Below are 13,983 nucleotides of genomic sequence, written 5' to 3'. Positions count from 1 at the left end.
GGCTACGACCTCAGAAGGGTGTAGCAGGCTCTCCTTACTCCAGGCAGGTCACCTCTCTGCAGATGCAGCATTTACAGCTACCGCTCGTCTCCTGCTAAAGCAGCAAGCAGCAGCAGGGAGCTGAGCTGTGGAAGTTCAGCTGCTGTCTGCCCCCGGAGCTGCTCCAACCACAGCAGCGCCGTCCTTCCATCACAAGGCACGCGGCAGCCTGGTAATGAAAAATGCAGGATGCTGGCTGGTATTTTTAACCAGAAACCTCCTCGCTCTATCTGATGCAGCGTAAGAGCTGAAACAGAGAGAAAATGCACTCCTGGTAAACAGGGTGTTTATCAGTCTTGAAAACGTGAGTGCAGAGGTGGTGGAACTTTTTGGGTAAAAACAGCCACCGCCCTAACGACACCAGGCAGACGCGTTTGAAAATTTCACTTTATTTTTATTTTCTGTCTGTTATAAAAGCAGGGTTTTGTTTTTACATCGCCGTAAGTGTCCAGACTTGGTACATCGTGGTTTTGTTTTCACAGTATCTCTGCAAGACCAAGGACGATTCTTATTGCTGCGCCGCGAACCAGGGCAAGGATGGCCGGGAGGACGCGGTGCTCGGGCAGCCCTGGGGTGCTGCCGGGGCCGGCCTCGCTCTCTGCTGCGCTGGCTGAACAGATCTAACCCTCCCCACCACTGCTCGGTACCTTGGTTCACTCTGCTGGGCTCCTGGGTGTTGGGAGCTGGAAGGTGGGGAGAGCAGGAGCGGCGCTGGGTGCCGCAGGTGGGGGCGGTGAGGCTGCCGGCCCCGCTGGGCCGGGGCAGTCTCAGGTGCAGGGTGCCCCGTGGTGGTGCTCCATCACCCCCCCCCAGGGCATCCCCCTGCACCCTGGCTTGGCTGCACAAAGCTGCCCGAGCAGGAGCTCGCTTTGCCTCTGCTTGGTGCAGGATGCCCTGGGTCCTAACCAGCCCCACGAGCAGCGGTGTCTACAGCGCCCGTCGCTTCCAGCCACCGTTCCTCTTGTATTCAAACGATCTGTCCTCGTCAGTTTTGCAATGAAGCAGCATTGGAAAGACATCACTTTTAATCACAAAGCATGAAATCTCGGGAGAGGCAGCATCCCTTTATCTGTGCTGCGTCTGGTGGTGTGAATGGAGGTGGGGGGCACGTTTCAAACTAGGCACAGGATAAAGGCGTTCTTTGGGAGGGGAGAAGTCCATGCAAAGCTGACCCCGACGTGAAATTCGAGTTTTATATTTACTACTCAGCTGGGTCTGTTCAGTGCAACAGGACGAACTAGCCAGGAGGTTAGCATTGAATTGCATGGATGCATCCAGTCCACCAGGTAGAGGGAGGAGGAGGAGGAACCAGATTTACTTAACGCACTGGGAGAGACTGAGTCCAACACAAAGCTAAGTGGAAAAGGACGTAGGTGTTCCCTGAATGTGATTTTTGGTGACTGAGAAGAAATCTTTCCTTGGAATTCCTTTGTGCAGCTAATTAAGACAACCGGGTCTGCTTTTTTCGACCCATGCTGACATCAGTGAGAACTGTAAGTACTCAGCACCTGGAGACAAAGTGAATACCAGACATAAATACCCCTTCTACTCCCACCCACGAGACTGCCCAGAGTGCATCTAAGCAGTAGCCAAGATGTGTGCAAGTGTTATCAGCTATTCCCCCACAGCTCCCGTTTTGTCCTCTTCTGCGTGTATTGCCTAGGAGAAAATACAGACAAGTCCCGAAGGGCTGTGCCAGTGGAGCTGTAGTTAGGGTTTGAATCCGTGTAAGAAAATGGAGTTTAATAGAGAGAACGACTGTGCAAGTCAAAGCCTCCCTAGCCTCATCCTTTATAGTCCCGAAGCCTAGATTTAGGCAACCTTTGGCTCGTGGATTTGGGTTTGATCCAGTCCGTTTGTCTGCAAGCTGCTTGTGATGCTGGACTTCCTACCGTGAAGATCTCCCCCGTTGAGGGGGGAGAGGGCAGCTCGGCAGCTGAGCATCTCTGGAAGTGGTGCGAGGAGGAGGAGGACGGCCTGCCCTGGGCATGGGGTAAGTCGCGGGGACCCCGTATCCTTGTCTGCTGGTTTGAGACTGCCGTGGGGGGGACAGATCTTCTGGGCAAGCTTTCCCCAGGCAGGGGAGATATTGAACCTGTTGCCCAAGTAGATGATATGGCTTTGGAGAAACAAGGAGGGAGAATTTCTTGTTGGTAATGTCCCGTGTGGAAGATGAAGGGAGCAATAGCAGCAAATGGGTGCCTCTCCGAGGGGAGGCCTCTCAGGAGCCCTGTCCGGACCAGCTAGGCCGGGCCAGGCTCCGATCTGGGGCGCTGAGCTCTCCTCAGTCCTAGCTCCTGAGGCCTTTTGTGACTAGGAGGAAGAAATGTTATCTTAGTGGAAAGAGCTGCAGAGGGAAGGGGAAGTGGAATTCCTCTGCCCGTGCGCTGTGCCCGTCCCCTGCCAGCTGCCTCCCCTCGCCTCCTTCCTCAGGAGCAGTGCCTCTGCTTATCTCTGGAGCCACCTGGACACGGTCCTTGTTAAAACCTACTGGTCCTGCCTCCTGCTCCAAGTGCACCTTATTTCCTGGAGGATCTACACCCCATGCTTTCCCTGCTTGCACCACCTCGGGCCTTCTCCTTCACTACAGAGCCCTGTGCCCCCACCAGTGGGGACGGTCCCACCGGCGGTCCTGCCTGTGCCCCATTCCTGAAAGTCGTGTAGATCATGAGGTCATTTGGAAGAGAATGATCTACCAACCCCAGCATGGTTTGTACTGGTAGGAAGAAGAGTTTTTCGTAGGTTTGCTTATAGTGTTTGCTAGGAATAGGTGCCTGTTGGTTTTAGACGTGGCCGTTCCTGAATTCTGGCTGTTGCTGGGTAGATCTGGTCGATAAAATCTGCCCTCGCTTACACCCATGCATCTCCCCAGTGGCTCCAGAAGGATCCCTTTTACATCCTGCTCTTCTTACAGCACTATTGTTTGGATTTCATGGGAATATAGGGCTGCAGCACCTCACCCGACCAGCACCTGTGCTGAGCTGGGCGGCAGCAGGCCCGTGGGCTAGCCGGGCCGAGCATCCCCCTCTCCCCTTGTGGCCATGATTCCAGCTGTGGGCCTTGCCTGTGAGATTATCCCACGTTGTAATGCCGATGGGAGACTGGGAACAGAAAGCGCAAGCGGTGCGAGCTTGCTCCCTATCCCTTCCGCGAAGCAGGAGGTGGCCTAGCAGCTCCCACTCAAAAGCCATTCTACAGCAGGTTTATTTGCATTGCTTTGAAACTGGGATTACTTCCATGCTTCCTTGTTCCATGTTTTAAAACCAGGAAGATTTATTTCTCTTTTGATCACGCTTTGTGCCCTTTTCATCAGCCTGTGACATGCTCACAATCTATTCCTTGCTCCAAAACTTTTTCCCCAAAAATTCTGTAGAAAGGACATTCTGCCTGGTGATATTTTTTTGTTTGTTTTTTTCAAACATAGCTTTAAGGCAAAAGTTTGGCAATGCAAAGCAAAGTCTACATAAGGCCGCATGACTTGGATTTGCAACTCAGAACCTTACAGCTTAAAAAAAATAAATCCCTATCTTAAATAGTCAACTTTTTGCTCCAGGAACTTGTTTCGTTCTCAACCAAAATGAAAAAGAAAAAAAAAAAAGACTCTTAAAATCCCAAATAAAATGTTCTTATTGTTCTGGGCAGTCTGGACAAGCTAATGAGACTGAAGTTCAAACAGTAACTAAAGTAGGGAAGAAAAAAAGAAAGCTCTACGGATAGACATCAGTGTTAGTTTCTTCCCTTAGGAATCCAGTGATGAGACAGACCCCAGTCCAAGGTCTCCTCTTTAGCTTTAGCACAGTGAAATCCGTCCCAATGGGAGAAGGTAGAATGGTTGCATTTGTTGAATGACTAAAAAGTGCATTTTGATTTTGCTCAGATTACACGTGTTATTATTCTAATACCTAAGTGATTGTTTTGCTTTGTTTCTGTGTTTGATTGTTTGTTTGTTCTCCCTTCTGCTGCCGGGACGCCAGGTTTTTATTATCGGTGTTTCGGAGGTATCACCACAAGCGGTGGTCCATCCTTTGGCCTCCACATGAGTACCTGAGCATCATTGGCATTGGGTTTGACAAGGGCACTGGGTGGTATTGGCTCATTCTTGCTAAGGACCTGGGGCTGCTCTTGAGCAGAGGGCTCCTGCAGCTTGGCACGCTGCCCCAAGGGTCTGCTGGGGTTTACCTCTATGCCCAGCCTCATGCGCCATTTGATAGTCTGCAAGGTCACCATCTCGTTGGTGGCTGTGTTGGTGGCAACCAGCCAGGTGGTGAAGCTCTGATCCCGGTGAATGCTCGTGAGCTTGGCCACGTTGCTCTCGCTGACGGGCACGGCCCACGTCACGCTCGGGTAGAAGTTGTCGTTCATGCTGATGTTGAACTTGGACTCCTTCTTTGTGGGCCCCACGATGGTGCAGGTTTCCGTCGTGTTCCCATACCAGGGGTAGTTCACTCCGTCTGAGTCGCTGATGGCCTGGATTTTACCGTCCAGTAGGTCTGGAAGCTCCCAACTTGACCTGCCATCAATCATCAACAACGAGTTATGGATAATGCATTAATTAATTGCTTTAGAAACACGCGAGGGTTCAAGGAAGGAGAGGAAGTGGTTGTGAATGTGTTCCCCTTTCAGCTTTTACTGGAATTTCTGCCCTCCCTGCAGGCAGAGCTCTTCCCTGCCATTAAAAGGGTGTTTGCAGATTTCCAGGGCTGATGGTGAAAGTCTGACCCTACAGGACCATGAGCTCCTTTCAGGGACTGGCAACAGCTGGGGACATGCTGGTGTCTGAGGGAGGCTGCAGGGGGAGGATTTTGGGGAGCCCCAGCCCCTAGAAAGCCCAGCACTGCAGGGATCCCCCTCAGGTCCTTGTCTGGGGGCAGAGCTGGTGGGCTCTGGGTTAAGGGACAGGGGAGCTGGGCTGAGCTCTGAACTAAGATTATTCTTGAGGACTCAGCGTGACCATAAAGCTTCCCTGCTCCTTGCTACCTCCCGCCCCAAGGGCTCCCGTTTCCCCTTTCAGCTCTGACTTTCCTTGAGCCCCGGCTGGTAAAACACTTCTTATCTTTCTGGGTGAGCCGCTGGCCCTTCCTGCTGTCCGTGTGGCGCTGGCAGTGTAACCCATCCCTCTGCAGCCCTGGCAGGAGCCCGGTTCAAAGGCTGTGCGCGGGGCTGGGATGAAGTTACGGTAATCAGAGAAACAGAGGGCAGCTGGCTGTAAGGCTGCCCCAGCCCCTCGCTGGTCGCCCTGCTCTGTGCTTGCGAGGCTGGCAGAAAGGTCAGACTTTCTAGCAAGAAAGTAAAGTGAGAACAGTCCTCTGTCACCTTACAGAGCTGGTACAGAACTGTTTCGTTTTTTTACTGACTTCCAATCTAATGTTTAAATGGCCAAGGAGAAGTAAATGTCTGAGCTAGAAAAAGGGGGTAGATATTTGCAGCCTAATGGTCTGAATTTGGGGGTAAACCTGTGTGGTGCCAGGAGCTGGACTCGAAGATCCTTATGGGTCCCTTCCAACTTGGGATATTCTCTGATTCTGTAATTCTAAGGGCACCAAAACAACGCAACCATGGCCCACGTGCTGATAATTTGAAGACCTTTTTTAATGACCAAGGCTGGCCCTGTGGCTCAAATTCACCCCGGCCACCTCCTACTCCTGCCAGGCCCTGCAGATGGGTGGCACGGGGAGCGTCCTGCTGCCGGGGCTGGGAAAGGGGACACGGCACAACAGCTTCCTTGCTGGCATCTTCCCTTGCCCCTGTTGCGGTGCTCAGGCTCCAGGCTTTGTGCTGAGATGCTGGGTTTTGGGAGGGAGATGGGGGGGCTGCATTGGAGCTCACCACAGTGCTTGTCATGGCCTTCACCCAGAGCACGGTGTTGCAGTTTAAAACAGCCCTTGGTTGGAGCCGGGTGAGGGACAGGGAAAGTGTATTGCTCCCCTGGTCTGTGCAGGGTGGCGTGGGATGAGCTGCTCCTCTCCACCACCTGGCACTAATGTGGCCATCTCGCAAGGCTGGTTGTTAATTAGTTAATGACCGTGAAGTGCCTGTGTGTTTGTAATCACTGGCTCATTCGCTCGTCAGCTCTAAGCATCTGGCTGTAGCTGGAAGACACCTCGCAGGATTTATCTCATGGATTTTTTCATGGGAGCGTGGGCTCCTGAAAAAGTCTCCTGTGGGTGCCAGGGCGGATGTTGGGCTGAGGCTGCAGTGGACACCGGGCTGGGGTGTGAGGCTGCGGGATCAGAGCTGCCCACTACGGCACTGGGCTGCTGCAGCCTTCTGCGCCCGAGCCTGCAGCCAGCAGGCAGAGGGAGTCCTTTCCCTGGAAGAAAATGCGTACCCAAAGCAGCCAGAAGGAGATCCCCGAGCTGCCCTGCCAGGAGCCCTGCTCCAGCCGGGGGATGCTCACAGGCTCCCCTCCAAATCAGAGCTCTCCAGGCTCGCTGCACCCCTCTGCAAAGAGACCCGGGGAGGGAAGAGCTGGTGGGGCTCTGGATGGACTCGGCCATCCCAGGGAAGATGAACCAGAGGGCATCGGCCACCGAGATGGTCCCTGCCATGCAGCCTCACCCCTGAAACGTTTCAGGGGCTCTTTCTCTGTTTACAGCAGACCTTTTAGGGTCCTTTTCCACAGGCCTGATTCTCAGCTTGACTGCTGCCCGGGGATGAGATGTGACAATTTCCTGGAGGCTCATTTAAGTGACAGATGTGGCGTGAAGGTGCGGAGATGGAGGCTGCGTGGATGTGGCGGTGCCAAAGCGGGCTGCGAGGGGCTGATCCCCCCAGCCTGGGCTGCTTCCTGGGCAGGCAAAGGAAGGGCAGGACAGCCACTAGAGGCTGCTTTAAAAGCTGGGGATCCTCCTGGAGCTTCCTGCCTCCATCTCCACTCCCTGCGAGCACACCCAGGCTGCAGGCCCTGCTCAGGGCCCACACGGGAGCAAGGAGGGGGAGCAGGGCCGGGCTGGGCTCGGCAGGCAGGGGTAGGAGGCCACTTGAAGAACCGTCATGGTCCAGCCTCAAACGAAACCTTCCTGTCAGCCCCAGAGGCTGTGCTCAGCGTGGCCTCAGCGCCCGCTCTGCCTCAGACACGGCGTGGGCAGGGAGCGGGAGGAGGAAGCCGGCCTGCCTTGCTTTGAGCAGCGCTCTGGGCCTAATTTGAGCGACTGCGGTTAACCCTGAGGTTTCAAAGCCATCGCACTTATGTGCAGCGCCTAGTAACAAGGAAAGAAAGAAGTGGGGCCTTGTGAGGATCCCATGACTGGACCAAAAGGAGAGGCTGAACGACGGCTGCCCCTTGCCTGCTGTGGCAGTAGCCTTGCCTTGCAGGGCTCGTCTGTGTTAAGTAATGTGCCGGCAGCCGGCCTCTGGCTGGCTTTGGGAAGAATGCTATGGAAGGATCTCTGGCTGCATCAGCATCTTTCTGTGATGGTGTCGAGCCAAGGAAAGGCCAGAAAGTGCCCAGTAAACACTTTGCTGACAATAGCAGGGAGCAGGCAGGAGAAGGCACCCACCTATCTGGTTTCATCGGCTCACTAGGGCTGAGCAGCTCCAAAAGCGGTAGATTCCAGCTTGTGATAGCGACGAGCTTGTTCCTGCCGCTCTGAAACCTTCAGTCAGCACGAGCATCACCAGAGACTAGAGCATCTCCCCTGACAAATGTCCCCTTGCTGCCAGGAGGAGGACCTTTGAGCTATTTCTCATGGCCCAACAGCAGCCCTGCCGCTGATAGCCGTGCTGCTTTAGGCAGCTTTACCCCCCTGCTTCCTATTCAATTACATTTCTTCCTATTCTGCTACGAGAAACCAAGCCCCCAGCACGTGCTGGGGGGAGTCAGTGTCTTGTGCAGTGGCAGCAGCCCCAGGCACGGCAGCCTCTGGCTCCGTGCATCCACGTGGGTGCAGCAAGCTAACCCATCCAGGCAGGCATCAGGCACCCATGCAGCCTCAGCCCCTGCACCTCAAAGCCAGCTCCTAATCAGTCACAGGGCAGATGAGCTTGCAGAACCTTGTGCTTTCCTGTGCCCTTCCTTTCCACCAGCTCCTTGACTTACAAAGCCCTCCTTGGATGCAGCCCTTGCTTGGTGCAGGCAGAGCCATCGCTCCCCTGACCCCCTGCCTCTCTGTGTCGGGGTTGGTGACTGGCTGAAAGGAGGAAAACCTGATATTCAGAGCTGCTTAATTTGAACTTGTCCTTTACAGTGTCTCTCTCACCTACTCTGGCACGTCAAGCAATCCCAGCCAGGGTTACAGTGGAGAACAGGAAAGAAATTTTAGATGTGGTCGCGGTCTCGCCAGCCTGTCCTCCAGCCGTGTGCCTCCCAAACCAGGGTGCAGGTAGTCAAACTCCAGAGACCTGACACTAAGCGACCAGGAGGGATTGCTGCTGGTTTAGCTGAGTGGGCTCATGTCAGGGCTGGACAACCTCTTTAGATGTGGTTAGAGCCACAGGCCACGTAAGGGCAGCAAAGCCTTTCCCTCAGCCCTTCTGGAGGGGCAGCTACAGTGATTTGTCCTCAGCTGGGCCATGCAACCAATTTTTAAATCATTGTTTTGGTGAATCCTTTTTTGGCTGTTTTCCCTTCCAAGGACTGGGGCTCTATTCTTTTGACAAGTTGCTTTCTCGAGTTCATTGTCTCTCTGCTGCAGGGCACGGAAGATTTAATCTCGCAGGAGAGAGATGCCCGTTAAGCTGCAGCGACGATGCAGTGCTGCCCAGCCATCCTGGTGAGCCTGCCGGGGGAGCAAATCTACCTGAAACTTCCCAAGATTCTCAGCTGATTGCATTCAAACTCTGATTTATTTCTCGCTCTGTTTTGCATATCACCATCTGCGCTGCTCCTCGCACGTCTCCATGGAGATGAAGAAGCACGACTGGGTGATGCCGTCCCCAACGCTGACGTGGGTCCCACAGGGTGCCCAGGAGATGCTGCCCAGAGCTGGGTCCTGCTGGTCCCGTGTGGGCTGGACCTCTGTGGCCTGATCCTGATGCCCCATGTCATGCCTCCCTGGGGGAGGAAGCTGCTGCTGAGGGTAAAACCCTGCTAGGGGTGAGCAGTAACGGCAGCACTGGGACTTGGGGGTTTTCCCCAGTTCTGCATTGAGAGAGGTCAGAGAGTGCTTCCACTTCCTCCTGCCAAGGGTGCTCGTGTTCCTGCCAGCACAGACTTACAGGCAAAATAACCCCAGCATTTATGCGTGAGCTGAGCTTTAGTTATTTTCCTCTCCTTCCATTTAAAAACGCTGCATTTAGCCAAAAAATTGTCAGTGCAGCTTTAAACGCGTGTCGAAATTATCCCCTCTGTATCTAACATCCGTATATGAGTCTTATGCACAGCTCCATCTGCTCCAGTATTTCTCAGCTGTTTCTGTCCTCAGCGTAAGGGCAGCTTGTGCACAGCCACCAACTGCAGCGGGCAGGAGTGAAAAATGAATCCGAAGCCTGCTCTAAGCACTGAAGCCCAGGTAGACCAACTGATGGCATTTGTTTGGAGTTTTCTGTTTACCTGTTACCACAGTGATTTAAATAATAATAATAATAATAAAAATATTGTTCCAGTGGTGTCTCTTCATCATGGAAAGCTGGGACAAGCAGTCCGTTGGCATAAATCAATGCAGCTCCATGGAGGCCAGTGGAATTATCTTGACTTGCATCAGCTGAAGGCCCACCCTTTCAGACAGGTTTGTGTCCTGTCCCTGGCTCTATCGAGGTCTCCCAAGAGTACGTTTCGATGGCATTGAAAGAGGCCTTTCTTCCCAATCACCTTTATTTACAGCTTTCCGATGGTGACACATGTAAAGAAGCCGGGTGGAGGAGCAGGCCAATCCTGAATTGGGGCTGGGCAGCTCTTCGGTATCAGCGAAATGTGCCTGAACCTCCCAGGGAGAAATCTTTCTGCTTCCACGACTTTCTGGATAATGGATCTCCTACACATCTGCAGTGTTTAATTCTGACTACCTGTTTACAGCTTTTGGCTGAAACTTTTGTCTATGGCTCTCAAAGCATTCCAGCAAGGGAAGACTGTACCGAATCCTCCCTTAAAAATAGGGAAACTTGGGTGCAGAGAAGTAAAGCAACATGCCTGGGGTTGCAATCCACAGCAGCGCTGTCTAAATAGCTCTCTGCCCTGCCCTCCTTATTCCAGTGGATGCGAGCTGTATTTATACACACCGGACTTTTCTGTTTTCCTTGCAGCTGCTTGCTGAAGGCAGGACTTCTAAATGAGCCCGAGAATTACACATGCAAATCCCGAAGGCCTGGAACTGGGAACATCTGAGCAACAAATTGTCCTTGCTGAAGATGGTTTTGGAGCCAAAAAGCCTACAGATCTCAGGCCTATTGTAAGTACTTCTAGCATCAAGGTAAGCTCCTCTGCTCCCTTACTGCTCCTGCTTTTACCAGGTGCTGGAGTTTGCATCTCGAGGCACTTTCTGCTTGAGCAGGGAGAGGACATGGGGATGGGGTGGGAACAGTCTGTGGCTTATAGCTGCTCCTTGGCGTGCCCTTCCCCATGGCCTGCATCTTCCAACACGCATCTGCTCCGTGCCTGAGCTGCTGAACCTCTGCTTGCATCTGGGCTTGCAGGCAGAAGGCAGGCAAGGGCTGGGATGCGCACGCAGAGCAGATGCTCAGGCCTCCAGGAAGGCACTGCACCACGTCCGAGTTTGCCCTGCTCTCTAGCCCTCCGCATTCCCACCCTCTCTCAGCCCTCCCTATTCCTCTATTTTTTATGTGAATGACTCGTGAGCGGCCGAGCCAGCATCCCCCTCCCGCAGCGCCCTGGGGATTAGCAGCCAGGAGGGCTGCTTAAACCCGGCCTCTGCATCCTTCCTCCGTGCTCCCCGAGGCTGGGCAGCATCGGGGCCCCCAGCCAGTGACCCCACTGCAGGCACGGGGTTGTGGGGCCGGGCAGGTCCCTGCTGCACCCGCAGGCTGCCTGGCACCGTGAGCTGCAGAATCGCTGCTCTGTGCAGGCATTTGGCGAGCGGCTGCTGCCGGTGTAACCGTGGGCCAAAGCCTGCAAGGACGGTTGGTGAGCAAACCGGCGGGGGAGCAGTACCGGGGGGGGGAGGACTCCTCGCAGCAGGGAGGTGACATTTTAATTTGACTCATTCTTGCCTCGCTATGACTGTCTGACCAGCAACACGGGGGGGTTGGAGTGCAAACAGCCCCTACTTTCCTCCTACCTTACCTAGACGTGCACATTCTCCCTCTTACATTATCCAAAATGAGGCTCACGTAAAATTTTGACCCTCCTCCAAGGTGATGCAAAGGGTTAAATCATCAGGGGGGTTAAATCCCCTTTGCTCTCTCCATGCGGGCTCCCCAAAGCGAGCAGGATTCCTCCTGCGCTGTCAACGTGCGCTGCCAGAGCTGGGGGCTGTGGCGCTGGCCGCTGATGGCACACTGCAGCAGCAGCACGGCGTGCCACAAGTGTCAGCCTCCGGGCTTCCCCGGGGCTCGTCAATGCGCAGTTTGAGCCGGGGAGGGATGCAGAGGAGAGGAGCCGGCGCTCAGGGTCCCCCCCCCTCGTGCCAAGGGTGTTTCAGAGCGGGGGTGCCCTTCGCAGGGTTGAGGGAGACCTGGGATCGCAGACCTGGGATTTCAGCCCCCCAGCAGTGCTGCTCAAAAGCTTTTGGGAGATATGGTGCTGCTCTGGGTCGCCAACGGAGCACATTTTGGGGTTAGCGCTTGAGTACATTCCCCTTAGAAGAGAAGGATACCCACTGCTTTAAAAGGTGCAGGCACAAGCTCTCCTTATTATTTTTTTTTTAAGCGTAGGAGAAAGTCCTGTTAAGTTTCAGAAGAGCTGGCTTTTAATATCAAACCAACTGGGTTATTGACTTTGGCTTAACCCAGCGCTCCCCAGCCAGGCCGTGGCTCTCCTGCTCTTCCTTCCCCTTAGGCAAATGCCCCCGCACGCGCTCTGGAAATACTTACATGCCCTGCTCCCCGTAGTGATTGTAAAATTCCATGTGGCTGCACGCCTGGATCCAGCCCACGATCCAGGTCTCCTTCTTGGGGATGGGGGGCACCAACACTTGCGCAGAGGCTCGGAAGTGAGGGGTCCGGTAGCGCAGGACCACGCTGGAGGACTCGTCGATGCTGGTGGGAATGGGATCGATGGACGCTTTGACTTCAATCACTGAAATACTTTCCCGGAAAACTTTGGATTTGCAGCTAATACTCTGAATACAGCCCATGGCATACCCTGAATACAGTCCAACGCAGCTCCTAGGGTACTCCAGCAATCCTGGGGAATATTAGGCATTGAAATTATCTGGTGCTAGATCAATTACAGATCTTCTTGGGTTGTAATCTCAGAACCGATATCCATAGGATAGAAAATTCATCATGTAAAGCCTTAATTTGAGTATCTGTCTTACAAGCACTGCTCCTATTTTGAGGTTAGCTGCACTTCAGAAGCAAAAGGGCCTTTAATTATTTTTTTTTTTCCCTTTTAATGACCCTTTAAATCGTTCACTCAAACAGTCTTTGGGTTAAAAAAGAAAAAAAGAAAAGTCTCTCGAGTTCAATAAATAACGGTGTTGTTCTTAGATGGTATATTTAGTCCTTCCTTTTCTCAGATGCGGTCTGTCATTCCCCGTCAGACATCGGACTGGCCGGTATTTCCCTTTATTCTTTGGATGAAAAGCAGAATGTTGATAGACACATCTATATAAATAATGAAATAGTTTTTAGCCCCAGCTTGTCACAACCGGTGTGGATTTCCACTTCCTGACTTGCAGTTGTTCACAACTTCCTTTCGCACAAAATTACAATAATAACAGAAAAAAAAAAAAAAAAAGCGACGGGTGGAAAATGCAAAAAAAAAAAAAAAAGTAGCCCGATCTTCGATTTTGGAAGCTCCTCCGCCAGCGCTGTCAGGGCTTCGGGTCGGTTCTTTTCCCTCTCCTTCCTTTTTTTTTTTTTTTCTTTTTTTTTTTTTTTGGTTAATTCCTTCCCCCTTAGAAATAGCCGGCACCATAAATCCCGGCGGCGCTCGGCGGGGCTGTGCGGCGGGGCAGGAGGCGGCGGCGAGCCCCCCCCGCTGCCCCCGCCCTGGGGCCGCTCAGCGCTGCACAATCGCCTCCCGTGACATCCCGGGGGGTGGGGGGGGGGGTCCGGCCTTCCTCCTCCTCCTCCTCCTCCTTCTCCTCCTGGGCGAGCGGCGTCCGCAGGGGTGTCCGACCTTCCTCCTCCTCCTCCTCCTCCTCCTCCTCCTCCTGCTGCTGCTGCTGCTGCGGGCTCAGCCTGCGGGGCTCAGGGGCTGCCTCCGGGGCTGCCCCGCACACGGGGGGGTGCTGCGGGCCGGGGGCTCCCCCCCAGCATCCCGCCGAGCCCCCGGCGAGCTGCCGGGCTCACCGCTGCGGGGGCGAGCAGAGCCGGGAGAGGGGCGGGTGGCTGGGGAGGGAGGGAGGGAGGGAGGGAAGGAGGGAGGAAAAGGGGTGGGGGGGGAGGCTCTTCAGCGATGGATTTTTTTTTTTTTTTTCTCTTCGCCTTCTCCGCTGTGTACCCGGGGGGGGTGGGGGGGGTGAGAGGAGCAGGATCGGTGCCTCCGCCTCTTGGCTGCCGCAAGCTTCCTCCTCTCTCGCCCCGCGCTCCTCATGCAGCCGGGGACGGCGCCGGGTTGCGGCGGAGCAGGGGGGAGCGGGGCGGGGGATGCTCCCCCTGCACCGGCAGCACCGGAGGCATCGCGGCCGGGTCAAACTTTGCCGCAAGTCGCCCCCTGGTCCCCGCCGTTGTCCCCCCACCCCCCCCCCTGGGCATCCGCGCCCCGCAGCGCCGCCGCCGCCCCGGCGAGCAGCAGGACAGCGGCCGGGCCCCCCCTGCCCCTGCCGGCCGCCCTCCGCCGCTCCCTCCCTCCCATCCCTCCCCCTGGGTTTCTCTTTTAAACTGCAGCTGTTGGAGCTAGCCCTCCTTTGCAGAGCAGCATTTCCTCCCACGCGGCCGCGGCTT

The 13,983-nt window shown here is 54.6% G+C and overlaps 1 protein-coding gene across 1 annotated transcript; it reads right to left on the bottom strand.

The window, feature by feature from the left end:
- Positions 1-406: 406 nt before the first annotated feature.
- Positions 407-13,896, bottom strand: FAM78A (family with sequence similarity 78 member A). The gene is made up of 2 exons (XM_068656706.1): positions 11,965-13,896; positions 407-4,549 (listed from the first exon to the last, which is right to left on the bottom strand). The coding sequence occupies exons 1-2, from the start codon at positions 12,225-12,227 to the stop codon at positions 4,021-4,023; spliced, it is 792 nt and encodes a 263-aa protein (XP_068512807.1). The 5' UTR covers positions 12,228-13,896; the 3' UTR covers positions 407-4,020.
- Positions 13,897-13,983: the final 87 nt, after the last annotated feature.

The sequence above is a fragment of the Anas acuta genome, chromosome 20 (genome assembly GCF_963932015.1).
Source record: "Anas acuta chromosome 20, bAnaAcu1.1, whole genome shotgun sequence".
NCBI classification, from domain to species: Eukaryota; Metazoa; Chordata; class Aves; order Anseriformes; family Anatidae; genus Anas; species Anas acuta.
The sequence above is the reverse complement of the archived record's forward strand: the minus strand, read 5'-3'. Positions and strand labels throughout refer to the sequence as shown.